Source organism: Furipterus horrens, unplaced genomic scaffold, assembly GCF_987537825.1.
Source record: "Furipterus horrens unplaced genomic scaffold, mFurHor1.1.pri manual_scaffold_1, whole genome shotgun sequence".
NCBI lineage: Eukaryota > Metazoa > Chordata > Mammalia > Chiroptera > Furipteridae > Furipterus > Furipterus horrens.
The window spans coordinates 189,967,459-189,984,267 of NW_028327171.1; the positions used below are offsets into that span (position 1 = coordinate 189,967,459).

A 16,809-nucleotide genomic window follows, 5' to 3' on the forward strand; every position below is an offset into this window, starting at 1 on the left:
CTCTGCTTATATGAATATGACTATTTTAGATGCCTCGTTTAAGTGGAATCAGGCAGCATTTGTCCTGTGTCTGGCTTATTTCACTTAGCACAGTGTCTTGGTGTTCTCAAGGTTCATCCATGTTGTCACATGTGGCAGGATTTTCTTTTTTTCTTAAGGCTGAATAATATTCCATTGTGTGTTTATACCAAATTTTCTTTATTCACTCATCTGTTGATGGACATTTGTTCATATTTTTTTTAATTGGCTCAAGCTGCAATTTTAGCTGTTTGAATAGGGCTGAATGTACCAACTACTTTTAACTTTTTTTACGGCCCTCAGAGGAAAAGCAAATGAACAAACTCATAAAATCATTGGGGAAATAAGCTCTGGCCAGTCAGATGATAATTTTTACTGGTGTTTAAAATAGCATGTCTTTTTCTTTTTAATTGGTAAATTCTGTTAAAATAAAAAATGGTACGTGGGTGAACAAATACACTTCCCCCAAAGACAGAGTGTATTCCTAGTTTCCATGGTTTTCAAATAGTTTCCTTCCTTCATGCCACATCGAAGAAATATCCAAGGTTGATATAATTTAGAGATTAACTTAACTCCTTTATTTTCTGTTATTGACTAAAGAGTAATTAACTCCTTTATTCTTGTATTGATTAAAGGGTATTAGTGACTTACACTTTCATGGTACTCTTCATCTGAAAAGTTCTGTAAATGAAAGAGGGAAAAAATCCAGGGGGAGAGTGGATGTCAATAATTACCTTTCTCCCCATCCACATAGAGACCTTAAATTCCAAAGGAAAGGAGGAAAGGTTTTTACTGAATAGTCTTTTAAGTTAGAAGCACAAAATATATTAAAACTATCTTCCTTTTCTATTTTGGTTAAAATACCAAAAATAAATGTCTTGGAAAAATAACTTTGCCTTTTTTGTCTTCACTAATAAATTCAAATATGGATTTCCTCAGAGAAAGTATTTACCTAAGTCCTAAATTGTGTGGGTGTAACAGGCTGGCTGTAAACAGACTTTCAATGGCCTCAGGAGCTCACCCTGCCCTAAAATATGTGCATGTCTACCTAGTAGCTCTGGGAAAATAGGAGGAAGAATCAAGCACAGTTACAGAAAGCATGCAGGTATACACTGAATACGTGCTAACTAAATGGGTGAAATAAACGCGTGTGAAGCCCATGGCTTGTCTCAATAGAGCTTAGAGGGGCAACCTCTCTTAATAGCAATCTTTTGAGGTGTGTGTGTGTGTGTGTGTGTGTGTGTGTGTCCTACAAATGTCTGATTAAGGGTAAGAATTTTGATATGAAAAAATTATCATGGACTAAATTACAAGATTTAAGCTACTTTGGTTATCAGACTTTAATTTTGTGATTTTTTTTAGATAGGAAGAAAGTTCATTTAAGTATGTTTTCTCTTGCTCTACAACAAGTGAAGTTTGTAGGCATTAAAGAAGTTGTATGACTTGTTTAAGCTATCAATTTTCACCTAGTATTATAACAACTGTTATTTCTTTCTCAAAAGTTTGCTGAATTGACAAAATATAGACCCAGAATTGATGGAAAGAAATGTAGGTGGTTGTTGTTCTTAACTGTTTGAGGCAGATTATATTCTTCAGTGACCACATCAATATCTGCCTCATTAAGAGTGGGGTCTGTGTCTCTTCCCTTTAAACCGTGTAGGCTTTTGGAACTGACTGACCAGGCTAGTAGGAAGGAGGTGACCCTATGTGACTTATGAAGATAGATGATTCAGCTTTTTCCCACTGGTTGGGACAGTTGTGCTGGAGCTCGGGGCTGCAGTGTAAACAATCTGCTCTAAGGCCACCATGTTCTTAGGAAGCCCAGACTAGCCCATGAGAAAGAGTCCACATGGAGAAAACCTGAGACCACATGAAGACAGAGAGGTGCCCAACCAGTCTCCAGCTTTCTTATCATCTACCTCTTTCATCCTCTCTCTCTCTTTAACATCTGCTCTTTGGGCTCCACAGAATCTCCCATCCCTTAGCCTCTCCCTAGTCTCCCAGCCCATCACTCCCCTGCACAGACCACAGATGCCTTGATCGGCTGCCTTGATGATTCTCAGCCCCCATATCCCTGAGACCTAGGATCTACCACTGTGTTTCTGATGTGTTGTGACCTTGGATCATTCCTTTTCCTTGTTCCTGCTTCTGGCTTGTTGAGAATCTCTAGGGAAGGTCATGCCACTGGCTCCACGACAACCCTGCTATCCAGCACTATCCTTTCATTCATCTAGGCCATTTCCTGTCACATTCCCAAAAAGCAGCTCCCAACCTTTCTCCACTTTTTCAGCCCTAAGCAAAATCTAAGACACACAGAGGAAATACATAGTTTCCTTAAATGTTCCTCTTCGCAATCTCAAATTTTTATTGTATCTTCCTTCACTCTTTCTTTTCCTCTTTTTCTCCTTTTCTCCTTTCTCAGAATTTGGAGAATGAGAGAGAGCCATCCCCTCTCCTTTCCAAAGCTGGCTTTCTCATGCAGATGTTGATGCCTTTTTTTAGGGGGTGCTTCCTCTGGCACTTTGTTTCATAATTTATCTCCTGTCTTTCCTCTCTTTGAATCCTTTCTCATTGCAGGCCCCTTCCCTCCATTCAGTGAACATGCTTAGGTATGATGGGGAGATTAATTGTGCAGTGATTGTTTAAACTGGATTGGAAAGAGGAGAAACCAGGCCAGGGAATCCCATTAGACGGCTTTTTCCAGAGCCCAGGGGAAAGGCAAAGGGAGCCTGTACCGAAAGGAAGAATGGAGAACAGGTGAGACTCAGAGGGGATTTTTCTTGTCAAAATGACTTTTGAGTTAGTTGTTATTTACGACTTTGCCTTATTTTCCTACTGTTCTGTCAGCTCCTTGGGGTCAAAGACTGTCAGCATTATCTCATCTTCCCTCAGAAAATCTGGCATGAATGAACAGAATTCCTCCAAAACGTGTGTGTGGGGGGGAGAGAGAGCTGCCCTCTGGAAGGTATGTTTTTTTAAAAAGAGGACAGTTGGTGGGAAAGAGAAAGACATCTTCATATTAGGTGGAAGAAAGCAGGCTTTTGTTCCACAAAGCGTGGGCCGTAGTGTTCAGTTTCCCATTGCTGTAGCAAATGGGATTTGCTGTAACAAATCACCACAAACACAGTGGCTTCAAACAACACAAATGTATAATCTTACAGTTCTGGAGTTCAGAAGTCCGAATGGGTCTTACTGGGCTAAAATCAAGGTATCAGCAATGCAACATTCCTTTCTGGAGGCCCTAGGGGTGAATTTCTCTTGCTTTTTCCAGCTTCTAGAAGCATTCCTTGGCTCATGGCCCCCTGTTATCTTCAAACCCAGCTATTGCTGGTCAAGTCTTTCTCACCTTGCATCACTCTGACACTCTCCTTCCTCCTTCCACTTACAAGGACCCTTGTGATTATATTAGGCCCACTGTGATAATCCAGGATAATTTCCTGTATCATGGTCAGCTGACTGACAACCCCCTCAATTCTATCTGCAACCTTAATTTGCCGTGTTATCTAACAAACTCTCATGTTCTGGTAGATGAGGGCATGGAAGTCTGTGGGGAGTCATTATTCTGTCTACCACATCCTTGGACAAACAGCATCTACATCACCTAGGATCTCATTAGAGATGCAGAATATTGGGTTGCACCCCAAGCTTCTGAATCAGAATCTGCATTCTAATCAGTCCCCTGGTGATTTGAATGTACTTTGAAGTTTGAGAAGCCACAACTACACTGTCTCTAAGTCCTACTTTAAACTTCCCATGATTCTATGAAAACTGCATTTTTTCCCCCCACCTTCAAATCTTCATTATTCTTTCTAATCCTGGTTTCCAGCCAAAAAAAAGAATGTTAATTTTGACTTGTATCCCTGGTGTTAATTCTCCAAAAGTCAGCCAAATAGAACATCACAACAACTCATGCATATTTTTTTACTGGCAGAAAGTAGATGCTAAGAAAGGCAATTAAATTATAGTATTATCCATGATGCAAAGGTACTGGTCTACAAAGAGTATTTTCTTCCCCAAGAAGATGCACGGGAGAACTGCCTTCATTAGTGAGAAGATAATATTGGTGACCCAGCAAATGAAGCAAAACATACACCGATGAGCTGTTTCTAAGGCATCTCTGAATGGCTCAGCCTTTGAGAAATGTGACCAAAGCTGATTATAAAATTCCTCTCAAAGCTGCAGGAATGGCAAACCCATGAATAACTCCAGTTTCTCACTGGTGCGGAAAGGAGGCTACTGGTGGTCTGATTGCTGTCCTTATTGCAGGGGATAAGATTAAGCTCACCTCCAAGACTACAAGCTCCTCGAGGCTAGGACCAGCCACAGGCAGGGCCTGGGGACCTAGGAGGCACCCCATGCATTGTGGACTTGAGTGCTTTTTAACACTGTAATACTTTATGCTGAATCCAGGTGCACTGAAAAAAAAAAATGGGTAATTAAAACCAGACTATTTCAGTGACCATCATTTTAGACATCCTACTTCCTCTTGTTCATTCAGTTGTTCATTCACTTATTTAACAATCTACTGAATGCCACCCATTGTTCCAGGCCCTGTGCATATGAAGATATGGTCCCTGTCACTCAAGAACTCACATCCCAATGGGGCAGATAGGTACACAATAGTTATAGCAACATGAGTGCTAGAACAGGTATGCCAACAAGGTTCACGGGCCGCTCTGCTCCATCTGTCATTCATGTGCTATCTGAATTTATCTTTAAAATTGTCCATTTCTCCCCTGTGTCAGTTGGACTAATTATTTGGTTTCACTATTTTTGTTTTCAGCCTTAGCTACTAATGTTGCCTGTAAGCAACTCACTACTTGTTCTAGAAAATGAAACCCTCCCAAACTAGTGCAGGTAAAAAGAAGTTATTATAAAGGTCTGATAGGGGCTTGCAGGACTTCAGGAAAAGTTAAAGCAGCAGGAAAGGCAGGAAGCGAGGTAGTTCCAAAATGCCTTTATTCTCCCCCTCTGTGTTGAATAGTGCAGAATCCCACAGCAGAGAATCAGAATGGCCCACTTCGTCTTTTCATGTAGTTGCTTCCTGATCACTGTGATCATTGTCACTATATTCTGATTGCTTCTGTCATATCACTCACTTAGCATGCGTTGCTGTTATTTTTTTGTCTTAATTTGCATGTTTACATCTGTTTTCCTTTCTAGGTGTGGTAATGACTATATTTGTTTTGTTACTGCTATATCCAACCATTTGTACAGTGCCTGATTATAGAAGACATTTAGTGGCTAAATAAATGAAAGAATGGGGAGGGAACATATGCTATTACTCACCCTTGAGATTGCCTCCCTTGTGGTCCTAGTCAGCTTGCAGGAGAGGGGGTATTGAAAAGAGCCTTGGGTCCACCGACCACTCACCGAAGCTGTGGAGGAAGGCTCTGAAGAAAGGAGGTATATAGAGTAATATCCTCCAGATAAGTCTTGGCCAACACACTAGCCACCTGTTCTTTCAGTTGTAATGACATGCCAACCTTCACACCTGGAGAGACCCTTCTCCTTTGTGGTCCAGTGTAAAGTCTTCCACCCTTTTCTTTTTAAAATTTATTGAGCAGCTAATATATGCATCATCTCTTTTCACTTTTACAGAGATTCTAGCAAGTAATATCCTCATTTTTACAGCTACAGAACCAAGTTTCAATGATTTAAGCAGTTCATTCAAGGTCATAGAGGTAGCACGTAGCAGAACCAATGTTAGAACATAGGTATGTTTAACTCCAAAGCTCCTTCCACGACATTTAGCCTTCTCCTCTGTAAAGTATTCTCCCCTCCTCAGGCAGATTTAACTGCTGTCTTCTCTGTAGTACCACAGCACCTTGTCCGTAAAGACAGCACAGTGTTATTACACACTTTTGGGTACAGATGGTTCTGGCTCCATTACTACACTGTCCCTCTTAGGGGAAGAACTGTATCTGGTCCCCCTTCATGTCCTCAGTATTTGTCACTTAATGGGAGCTCAACTCATATCTGTCTGCTGGGCTGAGCTTTGGAAGGATAGGCAGGCTGTTATTATGCCATTTCATATTTTTTAAACTCCACAAGATACCATGAGAACCTTTTAAAGACAGTAAAATTATCAAGTCTTATGAACATTTTTTCCACCTCTGTTATTGAAATATAAAGAACATATGTGTATTCTTCTTACCCATGTAATGTTTAGGTCACATCAGAGTCAACTGAGACTCACCCTCTGTTATTGTGAATGGTAAATGCAGAGTGATGGGGTGGTCCCCAAAATGCTGGTGGAATATTCTTGAGACTCGAAACAGCAGCCTGGTATAACTACAAATTGCCATTCTCTCATTCAAGTTATTAAATACCTACTACATGTACACTGTTAGTCACTTGAGGTGGGCATGGTGTTTATGCCCTTGTCACTTACCGTCTAGTAAACACAGCATGTATACAAACACTTTGGATTTAAAGTAACAGGGGCTAACTGTTAAGAGACACCTACTGCTCAGGACTATGGGAATTGAAAGGAGGCAGGGATGACTTCTGGCAGGGAAAGTAGAGGACTTCATGGAACACATGGCATTGCAGCTAGAATGTAAGATTCAGACAGACAGACACAGCTCGGGGAAAAGGCACAACACACGGGGAGGCGGGGGGGGCGGGGTGCAAGGCCAGCAATGGGCATGTGCATGTCTGTGAAGGGCAGAACAAGAGGGGCGTTTGGAAAAGCAGGTTGGAGCCCAATTGCTGTTGGCCTTGAATGCCAGGTTGTAGAGACACTATCTTAGAACATAAGGTGGTAAAATGGTCAGTTACACTTTAGGAAGAGCAGTCCAGCAGCATCCTTGGAATGAATTTGCAGGGGAAAGCCTGGAAGCAGAGAGAGCAGTTGTTTTATGTTTATTTGATAATACTGGGTCTTTACTGATCACAGAGCTGTGTAGGTGGACAGAAAACTGGTCAAAACCATTTTTGAAACTCAGACATACTCTGAATGACTCACCGGTAAGTCAAAAAGAATTTCTAAGGAGTCATCACAGACAGACTCAAAAGATGCACAGTGTGAGTGAGGGAACCTGCTAACAGCTCTTAAGCCAGACAACGCGGGTACAGAGGAGGGTGGTTCTGTAGGAAGCTGAAATCAAACAGCTTGTGAAGGCACACTGCCTCGCTGCTTAGTGTGGGCGAAATGCCAGCAGGGTGGGCCTGAGGCAGAGCAGGGCAAAACCGGCCGAGCCAGAGAGAAAGCCCTAGAAAGAGGAGGAGGGTGGGGATTAAAATGCTGAAGGTTAAGTCAAAACAACTTTTGATCTGCAAAATGCAGATTTCTCAAAAACAAATTGATTCACCAAACCAGATTTAATTTAGAAGCAAAGCAGGGGAACGTTATTTGGGAAAGGTAAATGAATTGCTAACTGGGGCCCAGACTGTCACCCGACAGCCTGCACTGCTGCCTGGGCGGCCCTCCCAGACCACTCTGTTTATGGCCTGTGAACCCTTGAGGGACACAGTCAAGTGCAGCTTCAAACAGTGGACTTCCGTGTGAAGCTGCAGCAGCAGGCATATCAGATCGGCTTGGGCTGGGGCAGGGAAGTGAGTGCTGTGTATCTGAAGCCACGCAGAAACAGCCTCTGCAAAGCAGTCAGGGCAGGCATGACTTTTATGACTTCTCCGTATGCAGACTCCCATTAGTCACGCGTTGATTGATCCATTCCTGGAGGAGCTTCGTTTCCAAATGCAAAGGCAGCCTTTCAATAGAACCTCACTATAATACTGCCTTTGTTACCCCCTCCTTATATTTAAAGCTACTTCATAGTGAGGTCCTATTTAGATTTAAATGTTTAGAACCCTTATGACTCAGGCTGCATCATGAATAGTGACATTGTGAGGTTCCTGTATTTTATGTGCATATATGAGTGCACATGATTTCACCATCTTTCTCAAAGACATCTTCATAGGAAAATAAATGTAGGGGATATGAATAAGAAGGTGGAGAAACAATATTACTCCCTTCACATCAGCTAAGTTCAGTGATTAAAGCAGAAACAGAGCTTGGTCCAGAAATTCACTAAAATTCAATATTACTGTGGAATATCTAAGAAGAAGCAGAAACTAATTTTTCTCCTTTTCTCTCATTTTTTTTTTTAAACTTGATATTCCTGTCTTAGTTAAGTCTCTTCCTCTGGGAGTTGTATGCAATATTCATAGTTAGATTTGATGTCAGAATTTGGTTACTGAAAATTTTCTAAGGATACATTCAGAGCTAGAATATAAAAAAAAAATGACAAGGATGGATGTTTACTATATCTGACCATGGTTGTATTTTTTTTTTAAGAGGGATAAGTAAGAGTAGTATAAACGTCTAAATAGGAAGTCTCTCTGTAAGGCATGGTTTTTACCGTGTTTTGTCTTAACATGGTACAATATATTATGTTTTGCCGAGGAGAGACCGGAAGGCAGAACAGTTAGTTTGCCTTTATTCCATAATTGTGAGTCTTCACTGATCACACAATTGTGTATGTGGGTTGAAAACTCTGATCTAATGTAACTACAGTTGACCCTTGAACAACACAGGGGTTTATGGACATGCCCCCCCTCCCCCACACAGTCAAAAATTCAAGTGTAATTTTTGACTCCCCAAAACTTAACTACTAATAGCCTGCTGTTGACCAGAAGCCAATCACATAAACAGTTAACACATTTATGTATGTTACATGCATTATGTTCTGTAATCTTATAATACAGTAAACTAGAGAAAAGAAAATGCTAATAAGGAAGTCAAATAAAAGAAAAAATACATTTACATTATATATTTAGAAAAATCCCAGTATAAGTGAACCTGCACAGTTCAAACCCAAGCATAATGTAGTTAATGTAATTAATAACTAAGTATTATATTACTTAGAAGGACATGACTGATGTGGTAATAAAGAGTAATTGGCTTGAAATGGTAGAATTTTACTTAAAAGAACTATATTAGAAAGGTAGGATGCAATGTTTATACATAACTCCAACGCACTGGTAAATACTAGGCCATTGTATTTATTGTAGGACACACAAAATTTAATGACTTTCCTGGGTCGGATGCAGGTATTTTTGTTCTTGTTTTTCTTCACATCTTGGCTTCTTTTCAAAAGAGTAAGAAATGGGAAGATATTGGTCAAGGGGTGCAAACTTCCAGTTATAAGATTTAATAGGTGCTGGGGATCTAATATACAGTGTGGTGACTGTAGCTAATAATATTCTATCATGTACTTGAAAATTGTTGAGAGTAGATCTTAGATGTTCTCACCACACGTACACAAAAAATGGTATTATGTGTTAGATGGAGATGTTTGCAAATGCTATGGTGGTGATTGTTTTGCAATATATAAGTATCAACACCTTAACTTATACAATTATATATAGATATATAAATATAGGTTTATATTTAATGATACCTATATTTATATTTACATATCTATATATGTATCTATGTATATGTATGTATGTGTATATATATATGTGTGGAGAGAGAAAGCAAGAAAGCTATCTTTTAAACACAATCAATGAATAATAGAGGACAACTTAACAAAAGGATCATTGAGGGATGCTCACAAGACCTAAATGCTTTGCACAGCCTTGTAGGCCCTGCATGTCTGGTCCCTGCCCATCTGTGACCTCATTTTATGCTCTAGAGTCCTCACCCTCTGCCTCCCTGCTGACTTCCAGCCAGTTCTTCTTCATCTGTGCCTTGCTCCTCATTCATGCTGGTCCCTCTGCCTAAAATGCTTCCCCCTTACCTCCATTCACCTCTCCTCACCGCAGACCCCAGCACACCTATATAAATGCACATCTCCCTGTCATAGGATTTTATAGTTTTTACCACAACATGTAAGTATATATTTCTGTGCTCATTTAACAAACGTGTACATTTCTCTCTAGTCTGTAACTTCCAGGAAGTTTGGTGCCTTGTCACAGAGTAGGCTTTCAAAATATATTCACTGAATGTATTTTTAAAGAGAGAAAAGTGAAAAGGTGAGAAAGAACTTAGATTTGAAGAAGTTCGTTTTTTTAATATGAAGGCTAGAAAAACTAAGAACCATAAAATGTGAGAATAGAAAAAAAATGGACGAATCTTGAGTCACATATGTACAAATATGTATTTTGTATTAGAGTCCTCAGTAAAACCCACATAGTTAGCATTTATGAGTGTTATGATTCAAAACCAGCTTTTTGATCTATATTGTCAGAACCTGTACAAGTCATAGTCCCGTAGCTTGTACTGTTTTGTCGTTATAATCTAAATACTCTTATATATAACAGTTCTATATGGAGAAATCTACCTATTTTCTAACATAATTAGGGAAAAGGCTATACACATATCATACTCATATCATACACATGCTATGAACCTGATTACAATAAACTGCAGGTAACTCTCTAACTCAACTGGTCATAAATCACCATTCAGGTAAACACGTAAATGTTGTGCAGTGCTATCGTGGTCATTATTGACACAACGCACCTTTGCACCGTGCAGTGCTCTAGTGTTTGTCAGCAGCAGCTGCAATAATCCCCTTGACAGAAAGCTGGGTGAGCCAGGTTTTGCTAAAGTAGATGGAGCATCCTACAGTAATTGCAAGTTCTGTGGGATAAAGATCAATTCATTCTATCAAGCCAGATGAAAGAATATGTGCTACATTTGACTAATAAATATGTATAGGTCATTAAAATTTAATATCAGTCTAATCTGAAATCCTTAGCTCTCATGTATGTATTTTCTTTATTATGTTTTAAATGTTTGGTTTTCAGAAATGTGTTTGGGAATGTTTTCTGTACTATGGCTCCAATGGCCATTTCAAAAACACAGGGCCCCACATTTTTATATCTCTGTAAACATGGAGTTTTGCAGCACACTTGTGTGAACCTTGAGATGACTGTTTCCACTGTGCAGATAAGAGAAGCTGAAGCATGAGGCTATTTCTGCATGTTTTCCAACGATACCCCCTGAGCCAGTGGGGAAAAGAGCCTGAGAGAGAAAACATCTGTGTCCTCACTGAAAACATATCTTGTGTACATCTGGAGCCTTTGGGGAGGGTAAATGGCTAAACCAGAGCTGGCTTTTCACACTTGCTATTACCGTCCTAACAAGGAGTTCTTTGTAAGAAATGTTTACACAATAATGTGGGTATCAAGATGATTACAAAGATGAATTTTTACTGGTCTGAAATGCCTGAGTATGTCTGATGGCAAGAAGATAGATTAGTTGTCTTCTCAAAGCCTAACAGCTATAATTCTATCCAATGAGAAATTCATGAATGGAAAATATTTAAAGTGTTTACTTTTCATTTTCCTTTCTTTTCTTTTACAGATCTATGCAGTTCGATCAGTTGTTCCCAACAAAAGCAATAATGAAATAGTCTTAGTGCTCCAACAGTTTGATTTTAATGTAGATAAAGCAGTGCAGGCCTTTGTGGATGGTAAGTATACATGTCCTCTGAACCTGAAGATGTTTGAACTAAATATTCCAGGCATTTCTGTATTTTTTTTTCCCTTAAAGGCATTGAATACCAATTCATTACTAATACTTTCTCATAAAATATACATCTTTAAAAACATATATACATACACAATAAGAACACAATTTAAAGTTTTTAATCATTAAAAAAAAACACTGTAGATATTTTCTAAATATTTTCTAAATGATTCTGATTATAATGCTGCTAATTCCATTGTCCACCAATCATTCAGAGTTTTTATTAGACATGTCCTTTATTTGATGGTGTCCTTGTGAGTGGAGGATATTGTACCTCATTCCTGATCTGAGAGGACTGGTTTATTCTTTAAATGCTTACTTTATGATTTTGAGTTGACCTTATTAATTACAATATCAGTTCATCTTGTCTACTTCTAGAACCTTTTTGCTTTAAAAAATCTTTTTTTCAGACAGCCCATTGCCAGTGATGTCATAGAATCTCAATTCTCAGAATGTTTTTATCCTATAAATGTTTAACTCACTGCTTTATATTTCCCATAAACTATGGGGTAGTTCTCTTCTAATAAAATTAAGTTTCATTTATGATCAAAGATCTCACACCTGTCCTTGGTCATCATAATGTCTTTCGTCCTGGTTTTGGTTTCTATTTTGTAAATATGGACTAGCTAAACATAATCTGACAAATAAGGTCAGGGAAGACTTATCAGCACATTTCTCAATAGTATCCTATTTACACTTGTTAAGGACACTTTGACTTACTTATTTTCCGAGGCCTGGAATAATCTTCCCAAGTCTCTACAAGTGTAATTGCATTTCAGGCAAGGTCTTGAAACCAGGCAGCATGCTCACATTCTGAGGTCTGCAGTCAAGGTTTAGGGTCCTAACTGAATTGAAAAATGATTATCATTTAAAATAGACCTGCAAGCAGAACCATAGTGCATAGCGTTTCTGCTTTTCCCTGATTCATAGAGTAACAGATATAGAATCTTTATTCATTAAAAAACAAATAGTAGAGAGTGCAATATTAATCTGACTCTGCAGCATTCATTGCAATTTGTCTCAAGAAAAAAGTTTGGAACTATGCACATCCTGGCTCAGATAAACTCTTTTCAGGTTTCACTCGCCAATATCACTCACATGGAAAAAGAGCTGTAGGAAAGGAAAAGGGTTATTATCCCCACCACTCCCCACCCTCACTTGGATTGAGGCCCCCACAGTGGAAGTTTTTTGTGATTCTGATGAAATGCACAGATGTTCAGTAACTGATACACTGTCATCAAATCCATTTGTATTTAAATAGAGCACCTTGCTTGTCCCTTCTTGAAATGTTCACCTAGTCAGTGTTGAGGTCTCATTTAAAAAAAAACAAAAAACAAAACAACAAAAATACATCATTGATCTTTGAGAAATCTCTTGTCATTCCAGTTGGGGACCAATCAGACAACATGTTTAAAAACCACTGAGAATCAAAAATATTAGTTAGGAGTTACTTACGTGGAATATTGAAAGCACTATTTCCAAGTGGCCTAAAAAACTCCAAGCAGTTTTAGTATAATTAAAATTTAATAATAGCAGTTTCAAAATTCCCTGTAAACATGGGTATTTCTTCAAAATTGCCCTTTAAAAGCTCAATTTTTTTAAATTACAATAGAATTTATTTCAAAATATGAATACCAGAGGAATAATTGAATATTGCAATTGAAAGCAGGACGCAACTCATCTCCTTCCTCTGATTAAAAAGGATGTTATTTTAACACTTTCTTAAATCTAAATTTTATTTAGAAAACGGAAGTTAGGTATAAGTAAGGACTACCTAGTGATTATTAGCCACTGGCATGACTTACCAGGAAACCTAATGAAAGTGACTTCCTAAAGTTCTTCCAAAGAAAAATACTGTGAAGCATTAATTCTCTGGGAAAATTAGAGAAAGACCAGCCCAGTTAATAAAAAGTCTGAATTAGAGCTTACTTTTAAATACAGTCTTATTATTTCAAGTACATATAACTCAAAAAGCCTAAGAGGAGCATTGAATTGGAAACTTTGAATAGATAGGAATAATTAGCCTGTCTAAATGATAGTCAAAGCAATGTGGCCTCTGCTTATCCAACAGTGACAGTAGACTCAATAATTGGGACCCTACTAATTTGAAATTGTTACAAAAACCATGCTGAAGGTTATCTCTGTTTGGCCAGCACACTCATTGTAGAGAACTATAAGTGTAATGAGATTGTATGAGAATGCTTCTATTGTTAAAAGAATATATTTAAAAGCTACTCGTTTAGAAGTACCTGTTTATATGGAAAAAAAAAAAAACCTGATGTATTCATTACCAATAAGGTATTGTTGAAATTACCCCCAGAACAATTGAAATGAGTAAAAAAAAAACTTTGTTAGAAGAGGTGGAAATATTCACTGTAGCTGACCAGTGGTAAAACACTTCTTTGAAAATGTTGTGCAACATATCATATTAGGCTTTTCCTGAGTCAGTGCAGTTCCACATTTGGGCGTGAATGGCATTGACAGATCCTGGGACTCAGTTGTCATTTGATGAACTCCTTTTGTTTCAAAGTGGACGCCTTGAAAAGACCAGATCCCTTCCCTGTCGACAGTGAAGAGAGCTGAACTAACATCAGATAATCTGAACTCTTTATCATCCTGCAAGTTGTGAACATAATGAGCAGAGGCAGGAAAAGAACAGAATGACCAAATAAAAAGCTATGACTCATATGCTTAATAATACTCAAAATCCCACATTTGGTCAAGAAGATTATAGGTATTTTAATTCACATATCAAACAGAACAATTTTAATTCTATTTATGGCAATGAAGCTATCAGAAAATTCTCAAGACATATTTCATTTTCTCTAAGACAACATAATGATAAAAAAGTAAGCTTCATGTAGTAGGGCTTAATATTTTGATAAAACCAAGATCATGCAGTGAATTAAATGAAAATCTAGAAATAAAACATGAAATTGGCATTTTTATTAGGGTAGGATGTATCAAAACAAATGAAAAAGCCAAGAAAAAAATTGCTACTCAGATGAATTTTGTGTGGTATTTTACTATGTGAATACACATTAAAGATCCTTTGTCTTTGTCTAGGCAGTGCAATTCAAGTTTTAAAAGAATGGAATATGACAGGAAAAAAGAAGGTAAGATTAATATTGATTGTAAACTAGTAACATCTTCAATCAAAACTTTTATGGTTGTTATTATTTTAACAAAACTGCCACTTTTATGCTTCTTTCAAATATGTTAATATATATGCCCAGAAAGCTTCCAAATTCATGCTCTCCAATTACCAGCCGCCCTCACTACTAATGCCATTGTTTTCTCTTCAGTATTTTTAACCACCAGGTGTGCTTTAGAAGTCCCGAGTTTTTCTTTTTAAGTATTAAGGGGAGCCTAGCCTGAGAATTCAAAGGACTCAAAACATCAACTTGCCCAAACATATCCTGTAGCACAAAGGAAAAAATTAGTGAGTTGTTTTAAAGATCCTTGAAAAGGCTCTAAATATATTTTCACACGTTTTTCCAACTGAAAGAGTCTGTCCAAAGCTGTGCTGAGATACCTATTTGCTGAGTTCTAAGCTAGAGTTTTTAAATAAGAGAAAAATAAAATACTTTCAAGTCATAGTAAGGGACCTATTTTTCCTTCTTGAGAACCCTGGCCGACTCCTCCTTGAAAAGAGAGAATATTTTAATCTGCCCCTTTCAAATTATTTTGCTTTCTTGTCTAGTCTCCAAGAGTGACTTCAGGATACACATGAGGTGCACATGGGCACACACTGGCCCTCTGTCTCCAGCACGAGCCTTTCTGATCTTATGAGCGTGCTCAGTAGCCCCTGTAAAGTGCAACTCCCTCCTTGTTCTTGGCCTGTAACCTGCTTCATGTCTTTCACAAAAAAAGTCTGCTCTTTTCACAGTAACTTCCCTGCCCATTGCCAGGCAAGGCTTTGCCTTCTGGGTATGCCCAGATATTATACACCAGTCTATCCTTCCCAGTGAGGGAAGATCATGGCCTGCAAAACAGGTTTTAAACAAAACAAACAGACAAGCATCATTATTGTACGTTCATAAAGTCCTGAGATCACTGGAATTATTCTTTCCCCTTTCTCTCTTCCTAGTTTCATGTAGAACAGAAAGAATTATGAGATAATTTTTTCCTAGTCTTTGTGTGCTACCATCTTTGACAATCTCTGCTTATCTTTAATCATAGCTTCCCAGGCTTTTGTGTGAGATGAAGATGATTCACACGTGATTGAAAGGCAGTATTTACACTTACATGGAAAAATTCATCTGATGTGAAAAAAAGGAGCAGACAGCAGCTGCAGACCCAACTCATTACTGAGTGTCCTTCTTAGGGGTTCAGTGAGAAAACGGTCTCCCCAGCCCAGCAGACATGGGCGTGTGTGGGAATAGGGGCCGCTGGCCTTTCCCGTCACCCAGTGCGTGTGCGTCTCTCGCTTCTCTAGAGGAGCACACACTCAGGGGCATGGTGGTGGTTTCAAAGGAAAAGAAAGGGAGGAGGGAGGAGAATTCAGAAGAGAAAAGCTGTTTCTTTTTATTTCTTTTCCAAATGTGTTAAAGAACAAAGCGAGGCTAACGTTCAGCTCCACCCACTGAAGCAGCAGGCAGGCAGGGTGTGTCCTGATGGGTCCGTCTCTGTTCTGATTGGCTGAGGCCTGTACCAAACTGAATGTTAAGAACATCGAATATCCCTGGGTACAAAATCAAAGTCAATAAATCATACAACGTTATTAGGAACAACACCTGAACTTACTTTGAATTGTTATGTATATTGACCATTATGACATTTTAGGAAACAGTAAAACTCTGTCATATTGTAATAATACAGGTCTAAAAAAATTTAGTTGTCTGAAATGCAGGGTAGTGAAGCCTTGTAATGCCGTTCAGCTAGCAGCCGAGAGATCCGGGGGTCCTGCTGCACAATCTAAATGCAGGACCCAAGTCAGTTTGTCATTACTTTGTAGCAGTTACCTGCTCCAGCGTAAATATTCATAGCAATGATTTCGGATCCTGTAGCTGCTAGGGATCTCCTGGTCGTTTGGTGTTTATTTTAAAGACCCATTGTGATTTGGGGGGATCTTTTACATCCCCAATTGCAAGAATTTCCTGGCCTTTTTCCTGCCAATCCTTCCCTCCATCTCCCCTCCACCGCGGAGGATCATAACCTTAGTGTCCTTGCCTCTCCCACCCTCCTTTCCTCTTTAAGAAATGAGCTGTTCTCCAGGGGCACCATAGCTGAATTCTAGTTCTTTCAGGGCATGATCGTAGGATTTCACTGCATTACCACTCGTGTGGTGCCTCGATTTACTCAAA

General features: G+C 38.8%; 1 protein-coding gene across 6 annotated transcripts in view; it reads left to right on the forward strand.

Moving 5' to 3' along the window:
* Positions 1–16,809, forward strand: part of SPATS2L (spermatogenesis associated serine rich 2 like) — a 150,699-nt gene that overhangs the window by 85,729 nt on the left and 48,161 nt on the right. For all 6 annotated transcript variants that reach the window (XM_090282291.1, XM_090282325.1, XM_090282318.1 and 3 more), the window contains 2 exons: positions 11,339–11,447; positions 14,570–14,619. In XM_090282291.1, coding sequence (XP_090138417.1) covers positions 11,339–11,447; positions 14,570–14,619 — 159 coding nt within the window. The remainder of the gene's footprint in view (positions 1–11,338; positions 11,448–14,569; positions 14,620–16,809) is intronic.